The 18,346-nt window shown below is 45.3% G+C and overlaps 1 protein-coding gene and 1 pseudogene across 1 annotated transcript; one reads left to right on the top strand and one right to left on the bottom strand.

The window, feature by feature from the left end:
• Positions 1–211: 211 nt before the first annotated feature.
• On the bottom strand, positions 212–12,366 carry LOC129393960 (uncharacterized). The gene is made up of 3 exons (XM_055098522.2): positions 8,134–12,366; positions 6,785–7,705; positions 212–6,439 (listed from the first exon to the last, which is right to left on the bottom strand). Exons 1-2 carry the CDS (start codon positions 8,597–8,599, stop codon positions 7,158–7,160), a joined length of 1,014 nt encoding a protein of 337 aa, XP_054954497.2. The 5' UTR covers positions 8,600–12,366; the 3' UTR covers positions 212–6,439; positions 6,785–7,157.
• A 4,100-nt stretch (positions 12,367–16,466) lies between these two features.
• Positions 16,467–18,346, top strand: LOC100983692 (MKI67 FHA domain-interacting nucleolar phosphoprotein-like; annotated as a pseudogene).

Genomic DNA, 18,346 nt, shown 5'->3' with positions numbered 1-18,346 from the left:
GGTACAGCTCAACCCATTTCTTATTTCTGAAAAACATTTTGAAGCATGCAGCCTATGGCTGGAAGGCAATTGAGTTCTATTCATAGAAAGGCAGCTCGATTTCTTTCCATGATATCCTTTCTTGAAAAAGTAAAAAACAAGCTGCTATGTGTCATCTCCAAGTATGGCAAATTGGTGCAGGAATTGTAAAAGAGCAGATTTCTTTACTGAGACCCATATCTGTTCCCCAACATCCCCCCTCCAAAGTGCGCCACCTCCAGTGGGCCTCCCTGTCATGCCCGGCCTGTGGACAGCCAGCCCCACCATCCCTCCCACCCCCTGCCAAGAATGGGGGGTGCCGTGTGGCCTGACAGTCTCTACCAGTCCTGCTCTCCCTTGGCTGACAAGCAAACCCATTTCTGGATGACGGGGAATGTGTCCTCTGCTCTCTGTGTTGTCTGTGGAGCTCAGGGGAGGGGAAAGGCCAAGCCATTACTAGGGTACTGGGAGCGGTGAAAAGGCCACATCCTTTCCAAGGACACTTTTCCTGGAAAGCCCCTGGAGCTTAGCCGGCTCTCATCCTGTGAAGCCTGCTCTGGCCACTAGGGGGCAGGGCCATGAACTCAGCCTGGAGGGAGCCTGAGGGGCAGCCAGCACTGTGGAGGGACAGACAGAACAGGCCACCAGGTGCAGACAGGCGAGGGAGGCAGTGGGGCGGAAAGGAAGATGCCTGGGGTGCATGGAAGTCAGTGCCCGTGGGTGCTGGCATCCTGCCTTCCCGGCCACCGCTAGATCAGGCTTCTGAGCCTGTTGGCCGTCAGGGCTGGACTGTGCCCCATAGGCGCCATGGCAGTCCCCGTGGACTCCCCCACGCGTCACCAGGCAGCATACAGGTAACAGGTCTGGAAGGTCCCCAACAGCCCAGCTGGACATGCTTGGACACTCTGGGGCTCCTCGTTCAGTGGCACAAACTCCAGGACCCAGTGGGGGAAACAGGAACACACCAGGCTAGCAGTATGGCTAAATCCATTTATTCCAAAATATAAAGCAAAATAAACAGGAGGTGCATCGCCAGGAAGTCACGACCCCATCCCCGCCTCCTTCCTCTGTCCTATGCTATCAAATAAATTCCCTAGCTGCAAATAATTATTAGAACCTCCCCGCCATGTGCCAGCTCCAATCTCCACTAGGTACCATACAGGGGCGGCCCTACCCCCCAGAATATATAAAAGGTTACACAGACACAATGTGTACGTGGGGGAAGGGGGGCCACCCTCAGCAGCTCGTGCCCTCGCCTGGTCTACAGTTAGCCCCACTGTCCCGCCTCAGCTGCCTCTCTGAGTAAGAAGACGGGAGCCTGAGGGAAAAATTGCTTTGGTGAGAGTAAGGAGGCCATCAGGCCTCCTCCGAACAAAATAACTCCATGAGCCTCTTTCTTTTAAATAACAATCATCATCATCCAGAAATTTAAGGACTCAGCCCTGGCCAAGGTGGCAAAGGGTCTGTTTGTCTCTCCCTATTAGACAGGGGTCTTGTCTTGCTACTCTAATGGTAAAGGGGTGACTGGGAAGGGGTGGCAGGGACATGGTGGGGGTGGAGCCTCTGGCCCCACTTCTCCAGGCTTTGCTGACAGGGGCCTGCTTTTGTTTTTATTTTTATCCCATGACTTTTTTAAATCAAGTTTTTTCTGTAACTTTTTTTTTTTTTTTTTGAGATGGAGTCTTGCTCTGTTGCCCAGGCTGGAGTGCAGTGGTGCCATCTGGGCTCACTGCAACCTCTGCCTCTCGGGTTCAAGCAATTCTCCTGCCTCAGCCTCCCGAGTAGCTGGGATTACAGGCGCCCGCCACCATGCCTGGCTAATTTTTTGTATTTTTAGTAGAGACAGGGTTTCACCATGTTGGCCAGGCTGGTCTTGAACTCCTGACCTCAGGTGTTCTGCCCACCTCAGCCTCCCAAAGTACTGGGCTTACAGGTGTGAGCTACCGCCCTGGGCCTAGTTCCCTGCTTTTGGATGACCGTGATCTTCATCTCATCTGCACCTGTCTCCCCTATCAGACACTTCTCCAGGCTTTGCTGAAAGTGGCCTGCTTTTATTTATTTAATATTTTTCACATAACTTTTTTCCATAAAACTTTTTTTGGAATATTTTTCCCTAACTTTTCCCATAACTTTTTTCCCACAACTTATTTCCAAAACTTTTTTATTTTTATTTTTTTTGAGACGGAGTTTTGTTCTTGTTGCCCAGGCCGGAGTGTAATGGCACAATCTCAGCTCACCGCAACCTCCACCTTCCAGGTTCAAGAGATTCTCCTGCCTCAGCCTCCTAAGTAGCTGGGATTACCGGCATTCACCACCACGCCTGGCTAATTTTGTATTTTTAGTAGAGACGGGTTTCTCCATGTTGGTCAGGCTGGTCTCAAACTCCCTACCTCAGGTGATCCACCCACTTTGGCCTCCCAAAGTGCTGAGATTACAGGCGTGAGCCACTGACCATAACATTTTTTATCCCGTAACTTTTTTATCCCATAACGTAACTTTATCCCATAACTTTTTAATCTCCTAACTTTTTAAATCTCATAACTTTTTTTAATCTCCTAACTTTTTAAAATCCCATAACTATTTTTTCAGTTTGTGTTCTTTTGGTAAACACTTGCGGCCAGGCGCGGTGGCTCACACCTGTAATCCCAGCACTTTGGGAGGCTGAGGTGGGCAGATCACGAGGTCAGGAGTTCGAGACCAGCCTGGCCAACATAGTGAAACCCCCATCTCTGCTAAAAATACAAAAATTAGCTGGGCATGGTGGCGTGCACCTGTAGTCCCAGCTACTCGGGAGGCTGAGGCAGGAGAACTGCTTGAAACCAGGAGGTGGAGGTTGCAGTGAGCCGAGATCGTGCCACTGCACTCTGGCCTGGGCAACAGAGTGAAATTCCATCTCAAAATAAATAAATAAATTAATTAGTTAAATGCTTGCATAGTCATATTACAATTTTGTAAAAATAAAAACTATTTCATGCCAAGCATGCCTGGCATTTGCACAATCTCAATACCTTTAATACTATAGTTTTCAAGACACACAAAATAAAAATTTAAGGCAAAAACAGCACTTTGCAACAATAATTTATTACATTACAGTAGCACCACAGCAGTATTCAATAATGCCACTTTAGGCAAAAGTCTTTCAGTATTTCCATTATAGATTCTGTTTACAAGAATTCATAAATTGGTAAAAGTCATTATAAGAAAACTTGGCAAATAAAGTTTTGGACTGGAATTGGCATTTCTTTCTTTACTTTTCCTTCCCCTAGTTTCTTTCTTTTAAGCTACAGTATTCATATTTTTAAATATTTTAATTTATTTCAAAACATTAAAATAGCAGTTACATTTTTTAATAGTTATACTATTGTAAAATGACTAAGAGAAAGTTTTAGATAAAGTATATTCTGGATAAGGCTGATTTACATTTTCAAATTTTCTAGAAATCAACTTTGGTTTTAACATTAGTTTTTCATTTCTGGAAAACCTATTAGTATTAATCAAATACTTCAAAATGATTATCATATACTGCAACCTTTAAATAAACAAGTATTTTGATTCTTTACCTCCTACAGAAATTCAAATTTATTCGGTTGAACTCACATTTTAAAATTCTATGTTTCCATGAACTCTAACCTTCTAATGTTGCCTGCTAAGCAAATTGAAAGTTGTCTTATACTGAATGAGAAAGAGAACAAATATCTGGCTGAATGAGGTATTGCAAAAGACTGCATGCCCTTTGACGAAAGACTTAAGTTATTATAATATGATTTCCATCCTTGTTAGCTTTTTCTTAAATATACGACAAAAATACCTACACTAAAAGTGGTATCTCAGTTAATATAGTAAATTTATTTCCAGACTGACATTCAGCTTAAGTATGCCAGTATGTGAGTTAATCCAGAGGTACCTGATTAACACATTATTGTCAGATTGGTTACAGATGCTAAACGCTATCTGAAGGTCATTCCTAGTCATTTACATTTATCAATGTAAAAGTGAAGTGATTTGAACTATTAAAATACCTTTGAAATAATTTATAAATGTATCAGATAAACCCAGTTTCAGAATGATAAAGAAAAACTGTTAGACCAAATAATGTGGCTAATTGACAGTGGTACGATTTCTAGCCCGAGGGTTTAAAATGGACTTAAAGTAACTGTCTTTAAACTGAACTCAAAGAATGCAAAAGCGGCAAGTTCAGAAAATAAAAGGCAACGACAGGACCTTAAGTCCATTTTAAACCCTCGGGCTAGAAATCGTACCACTGTTAATTAGCCACATTATTTGGTCTAACAGTTTATCATTCTGAAACTAGGTTTATGTCTAATGTATTAGATATAATACATTAATAAATTCATACAATTTGGAAGAGTCAGTTGAAGTCACAAGGACCCAATATTTGCATTTTTTTCCCGTGAATCCAGGCAAATCAGTTATTTTATCTGAAAAATAATATTGCTTTCCTATTAATGTCATATTTATAAAAGTATCATGAGGATGCCAAACAGAGACGGTCTAGTAACTACAAATCCCCACACCAGGGAGCGCACATACATCTCTCCCTGCATCCTAATAATGTGATGTATTTTGGAACACAGACATTAGAACTTCATGAGGTTTTAACTGTTGATTCTTTCCCAAGCATCAAGTTATGATTTAGGCAACATATGACTGAAATAATTCATTCATAATATATAGGCGCATTCACATAAATATTGCACAAAATATGCCTCTAACTGAAACTGAAAGGTATAAAAACATATTTCACTCTTCATAAAGAACTTTCAGAGGAAGTAGGACTCTGTGGTTGTATAGACACTTTTCCTGATAAGACTTTGACATTCACAAACAGTAGATTGCACTGCAGTTTGTAAACATTTTAAGTCGCATAAACTTCTTGATTTTCAAATGTAGTATAATACTGTCTACTAAAACTCCTTTTTCTTTCAACAAAGTACTCTTACATATATTCATTTATAATATTATTTTCAAAGTGTTTTCCATTCAAGGAAAAGTAGTAATTTCCTGTGTCAAAGTAGCCAATGAGGTTGAAGAATAGGTATGAGCCAGAGAGGTCTAAATGGTAAAATTAATCTTCTAGCCTCAGAGAAGCTCCATGAACAGAGAGGAATGCCAGGTGTCACACAGCTTTCCTTCACTCGAATTCATTCCTGACTAGAGCCTGTATGCCTGTTTCAGGGACATCTAAAGTCTTAAAGGATTTCTTATGATCTTTACTAAATACATTAAGAAGAATGCCAACCAGTGCCCTTTTGTGTACTGGGACATGTAGTCACGTGATTAAAACAGGGAACATGAACTCTGACTTTAAAATGTGTTATAGATATAAATGCTCTAAGCTAGGAAAGGTTTTCCATATCCACAATCAACGATGGGAGCCTTTCATTCCTCAGAACTAACCCCTTTTTAGGTCATCAAAAAAGAGTACAACTGCCACAGCTCATGATGCAATATCTTCATAAGCCCAGAACACATACAAATCCTAAGGGAACTACCATAGGACAGTGCTCATTCTTGGCACCAAAACAAATAAAACACACTCTATCCTGCACATACCCGCCAGAGCAGGCCACTTTCCTCTTCTGGGAGATTTAAAAAGCTCCCCAAAATGTTATTACTCCCATCCCCAATACACAGAAAAAGGGGGAAAGGCTGTTTCCAGTGCTCCGCCTATAACAACTGTAAATGTCAGTACTCACAGTGGCATATTACAAAGTAATAAACCGCGCACTTGACGGCAAACCACATATTGAGCTGATGAAGAGCTCACTGTGATTAGGATTCGATCAAACATAATAGCAGAACATAAGCAAATTTTATCTGAATTCCGTAATAAATATACATGCTTCAATAACATTTAAAAAGCATGGCAGCCTATCCCAAACCAGGAAGAATAGTTTTGTGCAAATGGTGGGTCTTTGTGTGTTTGAACTCCCACCACATAAGGGCAAACTTGATATGCATGCTAATGACCTACAATTATCAAATTAAAAAAGAAACATGCTAAAGGATGCCAGAGTGAACATGAGGAAAAGACTCACTCTCCTTTAGCTTTTTACAAATAAAATTTAAACTATAAATTAGAAACACAAATAAACATGAGTGGCTCTAACATTCAAATGAAGTAAATGAATTGTGTAGGAGATTAACCCCTTAACTTTTTTTTTTTTTTAATTTCTTGACCAGCTCTTAGATGGTGGTGGTGTTTGTCTCCCTGTTCTCGGCAGCTCGAAAAGAATGGCATGCAGAGATTGCTGCCCAAGCCTGGGTGCTCCTGGGGAGTCCTGCGTTACAGGAAGCAGCTGCACGATCTGCTGTGCAGTGGGGTTGTCGTGGGGAGAACCCTCCCTGGCCTCTCCTGGTGCGGGCTCCACGCTGTCAGTGAGGCTTACCTCACAAAGATCTTCGGAGAGAGGGAGGAGGGGATCTGAGCGCAATGCGAGCCTCCCCTGCTCCTGTCTGCTCGCCCTGCCTGCTCACCCTGCCTGAAGGTTCTACTGGCCATCCTGCTTGTCAGCACACCCAAGCTCTTGGGGAGCTGGGGCTCCTAGAGTGGGCTCATCAGCAGGGTTCTGGGCAGTGGCCAGGAATTTGCCATGTCCCTCATTGTGGTCTCTCACAAGCCGCAACACCTGCCCCTGCATCTCCAGCAGGTTCACCTGGAGGGAGGGGTGCTCAGCTGCCATACTGGTGCTGGCACCCACGTTCACCCCCACCCCCACCCCCACAGAGATGTTGCACACCCTACCTTCATCTCCTCCCGGTCCTGGGCCAGCCTGACGATGTCCTCCTCCTCCCGGTGCCGCATCTTTGGCACTGTCCCCTGGCTCCCATATGGGGTGATGTACTTTCCTGCGGGAGGACATGGCTCAGATGCTGGAGCCCCTCCGACGGCCCTGCAGCTCCCCCTGCCGTGCCCTGGCCTCCCGCTCACTCATGGTGTCTGTCTTTCCCTAGAGGTGGATGAATTGAAGCTTTAGTTTCTCCACCCGCTCCCTCAGGTCCACCTTCTCCTTCAGGAGGTCCATAAAGTCGCTCTGGAGCCAAAATAATGGGATCACATCTCAGGAGGCACCTGCCTTGCCCCACCCCCACCCTTCTTGGCCTGTGCCAGGACCTACTCACCTACAACTTCTCCCTGGCCCCCTGCAGGGCCCAGTGGGTCTCCCCACACACAGACTCACCCCCAGTCCCTGGGGCTGGGGCTGCTGCTTCTGGCTCCTTCTGGGACGAGGCCACTGGGTGAGCCAGGGGCTGGCAGCACATCCTTTGCTCCTCCAGGGCACTGGTTCCAGCGGAGTTGAAAAATGCCACCTGAAGGCAAGAGGTGAGTGTTCTTGTAGGGGCATACACAGAACAACTGGGGCAGGGAGGTGGAGCGCAGCCCCTTCCCTTGGGGCCTCAAGAGAGTGCACCTGTTGGTCACAGGTGAAATGGTGTCTGATCACTGGCTCCCGGAAGGAGTGAAAGTCCACAGAAATCAGAAGGCAGGGAAACCAAGAACATAAGGGGGTCTGGGAGGGTGGCAAAGAGGCAAGGGAAGGTGGCAAAGTGGGGGCAGGGAAAGTCAGGCTCATCACGGTCTCCCGGCTCTCCAGGTCCCCTGGGATGCTCGGCATGGGCCGAGGTGCCTCCTCCTCCTCACTGTCCAGATGTCCTCCTCCATCTCCTGTGGGGGGTGGCCAGAGGGGTCCTCAGACAACCCAACAAGGGAGGTACTGTGGGCTCACCTCTGCCCCCACACTCACTGTGTAACCTTGAGCCAGCCCCTCCCCAGAGGGGAATGAGCTGTTCTTTATTTTTACTTTTAAGAACTAAGATCTTGCTATATTGCCCAGGCACAGTCCCACTACCGATTGGTGCAGGAATTCTGACCTGCTCCCTTTCTGACCTGGGCCAGTTCTCCCATCCTTAGGCAACCTGGTGGTCCCCCGCTCCCAGGAGGTCACCATATTGATGCCAAACTTAGTGCAGATATCCAGTCAGCATAATGACCAGCTGTCTTAAAGGTCTCTTCCATCTCCTCAATCCTACGCTGCTAACAGTCCCCCTTTCCTCCTGGGGCTCTCTCCTCTTCCTCTGAGTGGTGTCCTGTACCTTCCCCAGGGAGAGCCATGAGGCTCAACTGGGCCTGTAGTTGCTGGTTCTGCTGGCTGGTAGCTTCCAGGTGCTCCTGAGATGCCAGGAAAGAGGGTGAGAAGGCACAGAGGTTGCCAGGTTGTCCCTCTTGGGGCCCTGTCCTCAGCAACTCCCTCCCCTGGGTCTCCTGCAACTTTTGGCGGGCCATCTTAGCCACCGCTTTGCCCTGAGCTTCCTGCTGCTGCAGCTGGTCCATAAGCCGGGTCTGCAGCAGTAACTGCCTGTGCAGCGCCTCCTTCTCAGAGGTCAGCTGCTGATAGGCTGCCACCTGCTGCTGATAAGTGGCCACGTACTGCTTCAGGTGACCCAGGTACTGGCCTCGCTGCTGCTGCAGACTCTGAGCCTCTTGGCTCTTCAGCTCCACCTGCTGGAAGACCCTGGGCATGAGGGCATGTGGTGGCTGGCTTCCAGATTCCTGGCCCATTAATAGGGTAGTGAGGGCACTGTGGGGCTCTGTGGCCTGCCCAGGCCCCTGGCCCCTTGCTCCAGGCCTAAGAGACTGCCTCCCTTGCCTAGAACCCCATGCCTCCTTCCCCAGCCTCAAATCTCACATCCTTCTTCCAGCCATTTAAACTGTAGGTCACAGACTGGTGGAAAAGCAGAGGGAGCCAACCACCATCTGCTAAGTGTGCTACATGCCTAATGTTTCCACGTATTATCTCATTTAACCCTCAGCACCTCTGCAAAGAAAATGCTCACTTCCTTTTGAAGTTAAAGAAATAGAGACTTAGAGATGGAAAGTAGTTGAATGATGACCAGTGGAACCGAGGCCGGAATCCAGTTTGAATCTAAGGAGTCGTTTTGGTTTTTTTCGTATTTTGTTTTGAGACAATGTCACTCTGTGTCCCAGGCTGGAGTGCAGTGGTGTGATCTCAGCTCACTGCAACCTCCACCTCCTGGGCTCAAGTGATTCTCATGTCTCAGCCTCCTGAGTAGCTGGGATTACAGGCATGCACCACCATGCCCGGCTAATTTTTTTTTTTTTGTAATTTTAGTAGAGATGAGGTTTTGCCATTTTGGCCAGGCTGGTCTCAAACTCCTAACCTCAAGTGATTCTCCTGCCTCAGCCTCCCAAAATGCTGGGATTACAAGTGTGAGCCACTGCACCCAGTATAAGGAGCCTCTTATGCCACTGTCTCTTCCTCTGTGATTGGAGGGCTCCATGCCTCTAGCTGGGATGATGATGTCCAGACCTGGGAGGAGCCAGGGCTACCCACCTCTAAAAGTCAGACGGCAGGAAGCAAGAAACAGTCATAGGACTGCCCTGGAGGGTGCTGGGGTCACCTGCCCCCAGGCTGCAGCCCTCTGGCCTGGCACCTCCCCTCCCCAGAGGCTGGTGGCCGCCTCCCAGACCTTCTTGGATGGGTCGGAGGTTACCATCCCCTTCAGCTAGCCCAGCTTCTCCTGCAGCTCCTTTACTTGCTGCTCCAACTGCAGTGCGCTCTTGTTCTCATTCTGGACAGAGAGAAGCAATCAGCAGCCACCCACTGCAACTGGAGACCCCAGAACTTGGTGTCTGCCTCCCATAGCACCGGGAAGGGTGGAGGCAGGTTAGAAAAATCATCCCCTCTCTCCCACAGCCATCAGAGCAGGGCTCTGGCTCACAGGTGCCTTAGAAGTACCATTTCATGTGAGGGCTACACTGCTCCATTTTACAGGTGGGGAAACAAAGGCCTGGAGGGCTAGGGAGGAGGGCTGGGGTTGGGGGGCCCAGTCCAGTGTGCCTCGGGGGTGGTATGGACTCCGGCAACGGTCTTGTTGTCGGAAGGGATCTGTGGCTGGGTTGGGGGCTATGACCTGGTGCGTTTTACCTTTTTCCTGGCTGCGGCCCATTTGCCCTGTCGTGTTTTTTCTGACATCATGGGGTGTGGAGGGAGGCGGGGTTGGGCCACATCAGTGAAATCCCAGTGAGCACTGATGAATGCCTCCAGTCACCTACCAGGCAGCTGTGCAACTGAGCCAGAAGAGGCATAACCAGGGCCCCACTAGAATGCAGAATACGGGCGTGGCCTTAATGCTCCAAGCCCATTGGTCAATGAGAAATATGAAAGGGAAAGGAGGCGTGGCCAGGTAGCAGCTTGTCCAGAAGGACCTGTGGCTCACAAGGAAAGCTGCCCATGCAACCGCTGTACCCGACCACTCAGAGAGAGGGAGGGGCCGCCCACTCAGACAGAGGGGAGGGGCCGGCTTTTGCTTTAAAACCTTTAAAACCGTAAAAAATAAACTTTAAAAAATGTATGTGTGTATTCTTTATATATATGTGTGTCTGTGTGTACCTGTGTGTTCCTCCAGAGCTGTCTCCATTATCCAGCTTCTATGCAAGGTCTATAATTTTGGCCTATATTTTTCATCTTCAAATGGAGTACAATAATTACCAGTATTACCTTAACTGAGATACAGATCCTATAAAAATGGAAAATCCATAGCATGCTTGATGATTAATGAAGCAGACTATAGTATCCAACATTCCAATAAGATAAAATAATCACAATGATTTCTCTTTTTTTGGAAAAACGTTTCTTTTATTCTCCTACATTATTAAGATTTTTTTTTTTAAAACAAGAAACACGTCAAATATCTTGAAAAACACAAAGCTTTTGGGCTGGGTGCAGTGGCTTACGCCTGTAATCCCAGCACTTCGGGAGGCCAAGGCAGGTGGATCACCTGAGGTCAGGAGTTCGAGAACAGCCTGGCCAACATGAAGAAACCCCGTCTCTACTAAAAATACAAAAGCTAGCCAGGCATGGTGGTGGGTGCCTGTAATCCCAGCTATTTGGGAGGCTGAGGCAGGAGAATCACTTGAACCCAGGAGAGGGAGGTTGCAGTGAGCCAAGCTCACGCCACTGCATTCCAGCCTGGGTGACAGAGCAAGACTCCATCTCAAAAGAAATAAAATAAAATACAAAATAAGAACAGAAAGCTTTCAATTTAATAAGCACTTAAAGCTCTTTACTGGTTTAAAACAAATACAAGGCCCATTTTTCTAGAATCACCTGGCCTCTCTAAGCCTTGCAAATGAAACTGAATTTCTCACTTGATGCTTAGCTATGACTTGCAATCATGAAAACAAAGAATTGTGTTATGTCACTGTGTACTGCTTGTTACCTGAATTCCACACTAGGCTGGGGTCAAGGGTTGAATGTTTCATGATTTTCTCCATAACCTGTGTGCTTCTTATCCCAGACCAAACTAAGCTTTTTTCTAGAGTTCTACAATTTACAGTTAATAGACAAGAGTGGTTCTCAGTAATGTACTCTCTGGACTAGCAGCACCAGCAGCACCTGAGAACTTTTTATAAGTGCAAATTATCAGGCCCCACCCTGGACCTGGTGCATCAGAAACTCTGGCTTAGGGCTCAGCAATCTGTGCTGCAGTAATCCCTCCGGGTGTTCAAGAACCTCTGGCATATGGCAGGTAGAAAAATGTGTTTCCTTCTCTAGGTCCAAAGCCAGGGATACTATATGTTCTGTCTTGATAGGAAACAATGACATGCAATTAAGACACATAAATCTCCTTTCTACTCCCACCCTCCATCCAATGTGTTTTATTTTTATGAGTTCAATAAGAAAATAAGTGGCAATCAGAGATTTAGTCTAAAATGTATATTTACAAGTGTCAGTTCTCATCCAGCCTGATCTCATACAAAACCATTTACATCCTCTTATATCTCGAGTTTTAAAAAAGTATCTTCACAATGTAACTCTCAGGCACACTAGGAGTTCTATAATAAAACACCAAGTAGATCAGAATGTCCAACCTTACTAGAGAAGAAAAGTGGAATCATTGGCTATATTTTCAAATTGCATTCAACAGGAAATTTAAGTTTTGATTTTTTTTCACCATCATACTTCCAAGTTAATAGAATTAAACCAGAATATGCCATTCTTTCAAATCCTCCAGCCAGGCAAAATTTTACTGTATTACTTCTTGCTTTCAATGAATATAAAGCAGACTCCTGATAGGCACATTTTGTATACCTGCAAAGATGCAGAACTGAACAGTTCCATCTGTTCAATATTAAAACAAAAGTCCTGTAAACCTCAGATGGTGAGTGTAATACTTCAGCACTAGCACCAAAGCCTCAAATATGAAAGGATACCAAGAACACCACTAGCAAACAAAAGTGAGCTCTTGGCTGGGAGTACTAGTTCATGCCGTAATCCCAGCACATTGGCAAGCCAAGGTGGGAGGATTACTTGAAGTCAGGAGTTCAAGACCAGCCTGGGCAGCATAGCGAATTCACATTTCTACAAAAAATTTTAAAAATTAGCTGGGTGTGGTGGCACACACCTGTAGTCCTATCTACTTGGGAGGCTGATGTAGGAAAATCGCTTGAGCCCAGGAGTTCGAGGCTGCGGTAGCTATGATCATGCCACTGCACTCCAGCCTGGGTGACAGGGCAAGACTTAGATAATTACAGTCTGTCCTGCTCCTGTTTACATTAAAATCACTAAGTTAAAATGCTTTCAATCAGCAGGATAAAAATTAAGTGAAATTTGACTTTGGAGGTTGGCCAGAAAATAGACAATGGAGAAACAGACACTTCCCACAGGAATAAAAATGGCCAATAAGCATGTAAAAAAGATTCAAAAGCACTAGAAACTAAAGAAATGTAATGAAAACGATGAGATTTTCTGCTTAAAGACTAGCAAAGAGGACAAATGGAAGGGGGAAATTGGAGCACTGGAGCTCTGTCTCTGTTGGTGGGAGTATAAACTGAACCGATTTTCCTGCAGTATAATTTGAAAATTTTATTAAAAACACTAGAACTGTTTTATGTTATTTTCCTCCAGAAATTCTACTTCTATAAATTCAGTCCAAAAATGCTTGCTCGAGTCCATTAAAATGTATATATAAGAAAATTTACTTCTAGGGTGGCAATGATTAACTTAATATACATCCAACTATTAAAAATGATGATGCCAAGGATATATTTACTGCCATAGAAATTTACTGCCCAAAACATAGTGACAAAAGACTATATGTTATGATTCTACTTTTAAAAATGTTTATATGCATAAAAAAGTATAAAAAGCAACAAACCAGAACGTTTTGAGTGGCAAAATTAGACTTTTCTTCATATTTTGTCTTCCAAATTATTACAAAAGAATGTGACTTTCTTTTTTTTTTTTTTTTTTTTTTTGAGACAGAGTCTTGGTCTGTCACCCAGCCTGGGGTGCAGTGGCGCGATCTCAGCTCACTGCAATCTCCACCTCCTGGATTCAAGCAATTCTCCTGCCTCAGCCTCCTGAGTAGCTAGGATTATAGGTATGCACCACCACGCCCGGCTAATTTTCGTATTTTTAGTAGAGATGGGGTTTCACTATAATGGACAGGCTGGTCTCGAACTCCTGACCTCATGATCCACCCACTTCGACCTTCCAAAGTGCTGGGATTACAGGCATGAGCCACCATGCCCGGCCTCTAAGAATGTGATTTTCTTTATAATCAGGGAGAAGTATTATTTTCATTTATTTATATTTAAATTTTTTTATTTTCCCTATTTTTTCTCATGTATGTATCACATGCAGTCTAGAGAGCCGGAATCCCTGCCTCTTGAGGTAAATCAGCCCATTTCTGTCTCTATAAATTTGCCTTTTCTGGACATTTCAAATCAACGGAATTATACAATATGTGGTCTTGTGTCTGGCTTTTTTACTTAGCTAATGTTTTTGAGGTTGATCCATGACACGACATGTTCTGGTAGTTTGTTCCTTTCATTACTGAGTAGAAGACCATTGATGGATATAGCACATTTTGTCAGCAGAGAGCCTTTGAAACTTGGATTCCAACTTCCTGTGGCCTAAATGAAACCCTCGGAACACAGGACTTACAGGCGAAGCTGCCGTATATGTCAAAGTAACTACTTATCAGAACCAGCTTTGTCATCAGGAGCCTGAATTTTCATCATTTTGCAACTTAACTTTTTTTTTTTTTTTTTTGAGACTGAGTTTCGCTATTTTTGCCCAGGCTGGAGTGCAATGGCGCTATCTCGGCTCACTGCAACCTCTGCCTCCCAGGTTCAAGTGATTCTCCTGCCTCAGCCTCCAGAGTAGCTGGGATTACAGGCATGTGCCACCATGCCTGGCTAATTTTGTATTTTTTAAGTAGATACAGGGTTTCTCCAGGTTGGCCAGGCTGGTCTCAAACTCCCGACCTCATGTGATCCACCCACCTTGGCCTCCCAAAGTGCTGGGATTACAGGCATGAGCCACTGCGCCCGGCCTGCAACTTATTTTTTACAAGCAACTTTTGTGCTACATGTCAGGACTTTGGAAGCATCTGATACATTAATTTAATAAGTATGAGCATGTGGCTGAGTGGACAAGAAAGTGAAACCATCCATGCTACATTGCATATTTTTTCCTCTCCCAGACTGGACCAGGGAATCTCCCAACTTTCTAGAGTATCCTGTCTTCATTTACAAAGCTGAACAGTATTAAAGATCCTGCTGCCTTTGTTAGGCAGATTTGGAGGGGAGGCCCAACAGCAGTGGTGGAGAGGAAAAAGAGAGTGGAGCTTGTGGAACAGGAAGCCCCCACCCCGCCCCCCAACACCGGGGTCCGCACAGGGCTCCCAGCTGTTGAGGATGTTGTGGATGGGGAAGTGCTGATAGTGTCACCAGGCAAGCCTAGCACCTCCAATGGGCCCAGAAGGTCTTGACTTTGGACCCTTACCCCTGTTTCACAAGTGTTTAAAAGCTGTTTTTGCTTTTGTTATATTCCCGAATACTCATTACTTAGTAGGTAGTTATTAATCTTTCTTTGGGAGAGGGACAGGGCTTTAAAACTGAAGAACATAATTTTCATAAAAATATCAAAAATAGAAAAAAAGTTACTTTAGAAACAATTTGCTATATAAACCAAATGGCAGCTGTTGAGAATCTCAATAAAATGTTAAATGCATTTGCTGCTTTTAGAAGAAATAAAGAAAAAAAAATTAGATGAAATAAAGAAAAAAATGCATTTGCTGTCAGTGGTACCCTTTTGCCTAAGGGTGGCACTGTGTCATCATACAGTGGTGGGGGGTGTGTGCTGTATATGTGTGAAACTTTTCATCTCAGGATAGATCATAGTCTTAGTTGCAGTTTTCCTTCCAAATAGGGTTACAAAGTAGTAAAACATGGACTTGGAAGTGACAGACCTGAGTGAATCAGTGCAGCTTAAAAAAAAAATCCAGTAAAACTAACTTTTAATAATGCTTAGATTGGTTTTTGAAACAATAGATATAATTATTTACTCTAAGCATCTGGTTATGATTTTGAAACAATAATACATGCTGTCTCCACCCTTTTTTTCTTTTCTTTTCTTTTCTTTTTTTTTTTTTTTATGGAAACAGAGGTTTCATCCAGAAAACCCCAGTGACTTTTTTTTTTTTTTTTTTTTTTTTTTCCCAGACATGGTCTTACTCTGTTGCCCAGGCTGGAGTGGAGTGGTGGATCTCAGCTCACTGCAGCCTCAACCTCCCACCTCAGCCTCCCCAGCAGCTGCATCCACAGGCACCACTGTGCCCTGCCAATTTATTATATTTTTTGTACAGATGGGGCTTTTCCATGTTGCCCAGGCTGGTCTCAAACTTCTAGGCTCAAGCGGTTCGCCCACTTCGGCCTCCCAAAGTGATGTGACTACAGGCATAAGCCACTGTGCCCAGCCTGCAGTGACTTTTTAAAACATAAGTTCAAGCATCTCTTCTTAACTCCTTTAATTGGAGGTATCTCTTCTCTCATTGTCCTCATCTTTAGTGTTCCCCCAGAGTTCACTGCTGACTGGATGTACAACACATATTTCTTTCTTTCTTTCTTTTGAGACAGAGTCTCGCTCTGTTGCCCAGGCTGGAGTGCAATGGCGCGATCGCGGCTCACTGCCAGCTCCACCTTCCGGGTTCACGCCATTCTCCTGCCTCAGCCTCCCGAGTAGCTGGGACTACAGGCGCCCGCCACCGCGCCCGGCTAATTTTTTGTATTTTTTAGTAAAGACAGGGTTTCACCGTGTTAGCCAGCATGGTCTCGATCTCCTGACCTCGTGATCTGCCCGCCTTGGCCTCCCACAGTGCTGGGATTACAGGCGTGAGCCACCGCGCCAGGCCCACAACATATATTTCAAAGTCAAGGCTGAGTGCGGTGGCTCACGCCTATAATCACAGCAATTTGGGAGTCAGGGCAGGCAGATCGCTCGAGTCCAGGAGTTCTAGACCTGCCTGGGCAACATGACGAAACCCTGTTTGTATTAAAAATACAAAAAATTGGGCGTTTCCGGGAGCGCCCCGTGGAGTTGGTGTCAGCTGCTTTTGGCATGGCGGCCTTTTCCGGCCCGGCTGGGCCAATCCTGTCGCTGAACCCACAGAAAGATGTGGGTTTCAGAAGGAGGTGGCACAGGTTCTGCGCATAACCCGGTGAAAAAAACAAGAACAACTTACTCCTGGAGTGGTCTATGTGTGCCACCTACATAACCTATTGAACGAAACCCAGATTCTTTCATATTCCTCCCAGTGTGGCACTGTTACAAGCTTCAGACTATCCAGACAGAAAAGGACTGGAAATAGCAAAGGCTATGCATGTGTGGAGTATGAGTCTGAGGATGTTGCCAAGATAGTTGCTGAAACAATGAACAACTACCTGTTTGGTGAAAGACTCTGGGAGTGTCATTTTATGACACCTGAAAAAGTACAGAAAGAACTCTTTAAAGACTGGGATATTCCGTTTAAGCAGGCATCATATCCATCAGTGAAACGGTATAATCAGAATCGGCACTTACACAAAAGCTGTGGGTGGAGGGGCGATTTAAAAAGAAAGATTACTCAAGAAGAAATTAGCTTAAAAAGGAATTGATTATGATTTTCCTTCTTTGATTTTACAGAAAACAGAAAGTATTTCAAAAACGAATCATCAGACGTCTACAAAGGGCCAGGTTTGCTGGGCACGGTGGCTCACGCCTGCAATCCCAGCACTTTGGGAGGCTGATGCGGGCGGATCACCTGAGGTCAGGAGTTCGAGACCAGCCTGGCCAACATGGTGAAACCCTGTTTCTACTAAAAAATACAAAAATTAGCCGGGCATGGTGTTGGGCACCTGTAATCCCAGCTACTCGGGAGGCTGAGGCAGGAGAATTGATTGAACCTGGGAGGCAGAGGTTGCAGTGAGCCGAGATCACGCCATTGCACTCCAGCCTGGGCAACAGGAGCGAAAGTCTATCTGAAAACAAACAAACAAACAAACAAACAAAAAACAAAAGGCCAGGTTTTACATAAGAAGCAGCAAAAGGTTTTAGGCACTCCTGACACTCCTGAGAAGACTGTGGATAGCCAGGGCCCCACACCGGTTTGTACCTCAACATTTTTGGAGAGACGAAAATCTGAAGTGGCTGAAATGAACGATGATGATGAAGATAACAAAATAGTTTTCAAACAGCCCATATCCTGTGTAAAAGAAGAAATACAAGAGACTCAAACACCTACACATTCACAGAAAAAAAGATGAAGAAAAAGCAATTAGTGATTTTCAATGTATTATGTATAATATTTCTTCTGAAAAACATAATATTTTTATGAGAAAAATACAAAAAATTAGCTAGGCATGGTGGCTCATGCCCGTAGTCCCAGCTACTCAGGAGGCTGAAGTGGGAGGATCACCTGAGCCCAGAAGTTGAGGCTGCCGTGAGCCATGATCATGCCGCTGCACTCCAGCCAAGTCAAGTCATTACATTTATCTTAACCTATTCTAGGCTGGCTTAAGAGGGATTTGTATTAAGAATACAATAGGCAATCTCACAGACATCTAAGTACAGAACTCAATATATGACCACACCATGGAAGGACTGTGCTGGGAGGTGATTTTCCTCTCCTGCATGCCTTCACTCTGGACTTCTGCTCCATGCTTGTGCTTTGCTTTGCAGATGGACGTTCGGCACGTGCTCCAGGCTCCTCCAGCCGCTGAGACTTTGGCTTGCCCTGGCAGTACCCCTGGTCCCAGTGTTACTGGACCTTTCCATACAGATGCTCCTCTGCAAAAAATCTATCGAACACTCTCCGTGTCATTTCCAATTGGCGGGATAAAGATTCTGATCTGCCTAGCAGTGGGGGTGGGAGTTCCCTAGTTGTCCCTGGATTTGTAGTGCTGCCCTTTCCAGAGACTCGAGGAGGAGCTGGATATCCAAAAAGAGGGTGTGGGTAGGGA

This window comes from Pan paniscus, chromosome 16, assembly GCF_029289425.2.
Source record: "Pan paniscus chromosome 16, NHGRI_mPanPan1-v2.0_pri, whole genome shotgun sequence".
In the NCBI taxonomy this organism is placed as follows: Eukaryota; Metazoa; Chordata; class Mammalia; order Primates; family Hominidae; genus Pan; species Pan paniscus.
This window is presented reverse-complemented; position numbering and strand designations above follow the sequence as displayed.